At 59.8% G+C, this 1,722-nt stretch overlaps 1 protein-coding gene across 1 annotated transcript in view; it reads right to left on the bottom strand.

Annotated features, from left to right (window-relative positions):
- Positions 1–1,672, bottom strand: part of EMH_0029590 (uncharacterized protein) — a gene marked incomplete at both ends in the record, with an annotated part of 12,992 nt that extends 11,320 nt beyond the window's left edge. Inside the window, 2 exon segments of the mRNA XM_013494318.1 lie at positions 180–443; positions 638–1,672. Of these exon segments, the coding sequence (XP_013349772.1) occupies positions 180–443; positions 638–1,672 (1,299 nt within the window).
- Between the last annotated feature and the right edge of the window lie 50 nt (positions 1,673–1,722).

Here is a 1,722-nt window from a genome sequence, read left to right as displayed (position 1 = left end):
TTGCTGCTGCTGCTGCTGCTGCTGCTCTTGCGGTTCTTCGGGCTGATGCTATCGGCAGTCGTCTCGTCGCTGCTGCTGCAGCCGGTGCTGCTGCTGCTGTGTTCGCTGCTGCTGCGTTTGCTGCTGCCAGCAGCAGCAGCAACTGAGAAGGCGTCAATAATAGCCAGAGCCATACACACTGCATGAGGGGCCGCACCGGCCAGCTGCTGCGGCTGCTGCTGCTGCTGCTGCTGCTTCTGCTGCTGCAGAGCACACAGCCTGAAAAGGAGCTTCTTTATCTGCCTGCCCAGAGGGCTCAGGTCCACTCCACTCTGCTGCTGTTGCTGCTGCTGCTGTTGCTGCTGCTGCTGCTGCTGCTGTGTCTCTGCTAGCAGCTGCCGCAGCGCCGAGCGGAAGAGAAGTCCTAAGAAGGCCCGGAGGTCCGTTAGCCCCCCTGACAATACCTGCAGCAGCAGCAGCAACAACAGCAACAGCAGCAACAGCTGCAGCAGCAGGAACAAAAGCACGTCGAGCAGCAGAAGCAACAACAACAGCAGCAGCAACAGCAGCAGCAACAGCAGCAGCAACAGCAGCAGCAACAGCAGCAGCAACAGCAGCAGCAACAGCAGCAGCAACAGCAGCAAAAGCAGCGCCGAACCTGTTGTATTGCCTGAGTTAATTTTTCACACTTGGTAAGCAGCAGCAGCTGCTCTCGCTGCAGCAGCAGCAGTTGCTGCTGCTGCTGCTGCGCCATGAGCTGCAGCACCTCAACAGCTTGAATGGTGGGCTGCAGCTGCTGCTGCTGCAGCACGGGGTGCAGCACGCAGCTGAATATCTGCAGCAGCGCTTGCTGCTGCAGCGGGGCCTTGGACATGAGTTGACAGAGCAGCAGCAGCATCTGCTGCTGCACCTCGGGGTACACTGCAGCAGCACCACCGCCAGCAGCAGCAGCAGCAGCAGAGCCTCGCATAGCAATGAAGACCGTCTGCAGCAGCGGAGGCGCCAGCCGCCGCAGCTGCTGCACGCCAGCAGCAGCAGCAACAGCAGCAGATCCTACTGAAGCAAACAGCCGCAGCATGGGCAAGTGCAGCAGCTGCCCATCAACAGCAGCAGCAACAGCAGCAAAAGCTTCGGGGATTTGTATGCCGCAGCGCTGCAGCGGCTCCTGCAGCGGCTGCAGTGCAGCAGCAGCAGCAGCAGCAACAGCCTGCCACGCTCCTCTCTGCTGCAGCAGCAGCCGCTGCATCTGCTGCAGAGATATCGGACGACCCATGTGCTGCTGCTGCTGCTGCTGCAGCGGGAACCATGGGGAGTTCTGCTGCAGCTGCAGCAGCAGCAGCAAACGACTAAACAATAAACTATCATAGAAAGGCAAAGCCAGCAGCAGCAATGTCTCGGGGTCGCGCGCATGCAGCTGCTGCTGCCGCAGCAGCAGCTCGATGCAGCAGTGAGCCTCTTGTCTTAGGAAAAAAGGAGAAAGCAAACTGCAGCAGACACGCAGCTGCTCCAGCTGCTGCTGCTCCTGCTGCAGGTCCTGCTGCTGCTGCTGCTGCTTCCATTGATATTCAGCAGAGAAGAGAAACTCAAACAGCTGCAGCAGCGGCTGCTCCTGCTGCAGCACCTCTATTGCTGCTGCTGCTGCTTGCTGCACCGCATGCCGGTCCACTAGCAACGCATCTCTGGGATCGTACATAAACGACACGATCCCCTTCCTGCTGCTGCTGCTGCTGCTGCTGCTGCTGC

This window comes from Eimeria mitis, genomic scaffold (genome assembly GCF_000499745.2).
Source record: "Eimeria mitis Houghton genomic scaffold, Emh_scaff1106, whole genome shotgun sequence".
In the NCBI taxonomy this organism is placed as follows: domain Eukaryota; phylum Apicomplexa; class Conoidasida; order Eucoccidiorida; family Eimeriidae; genus Eimeria; species Eimeria mitis.
Note: the sequence above shows the minus strand (reverse complement) of the source record. Positions and strands in the feature narration are given on the sequence as shown.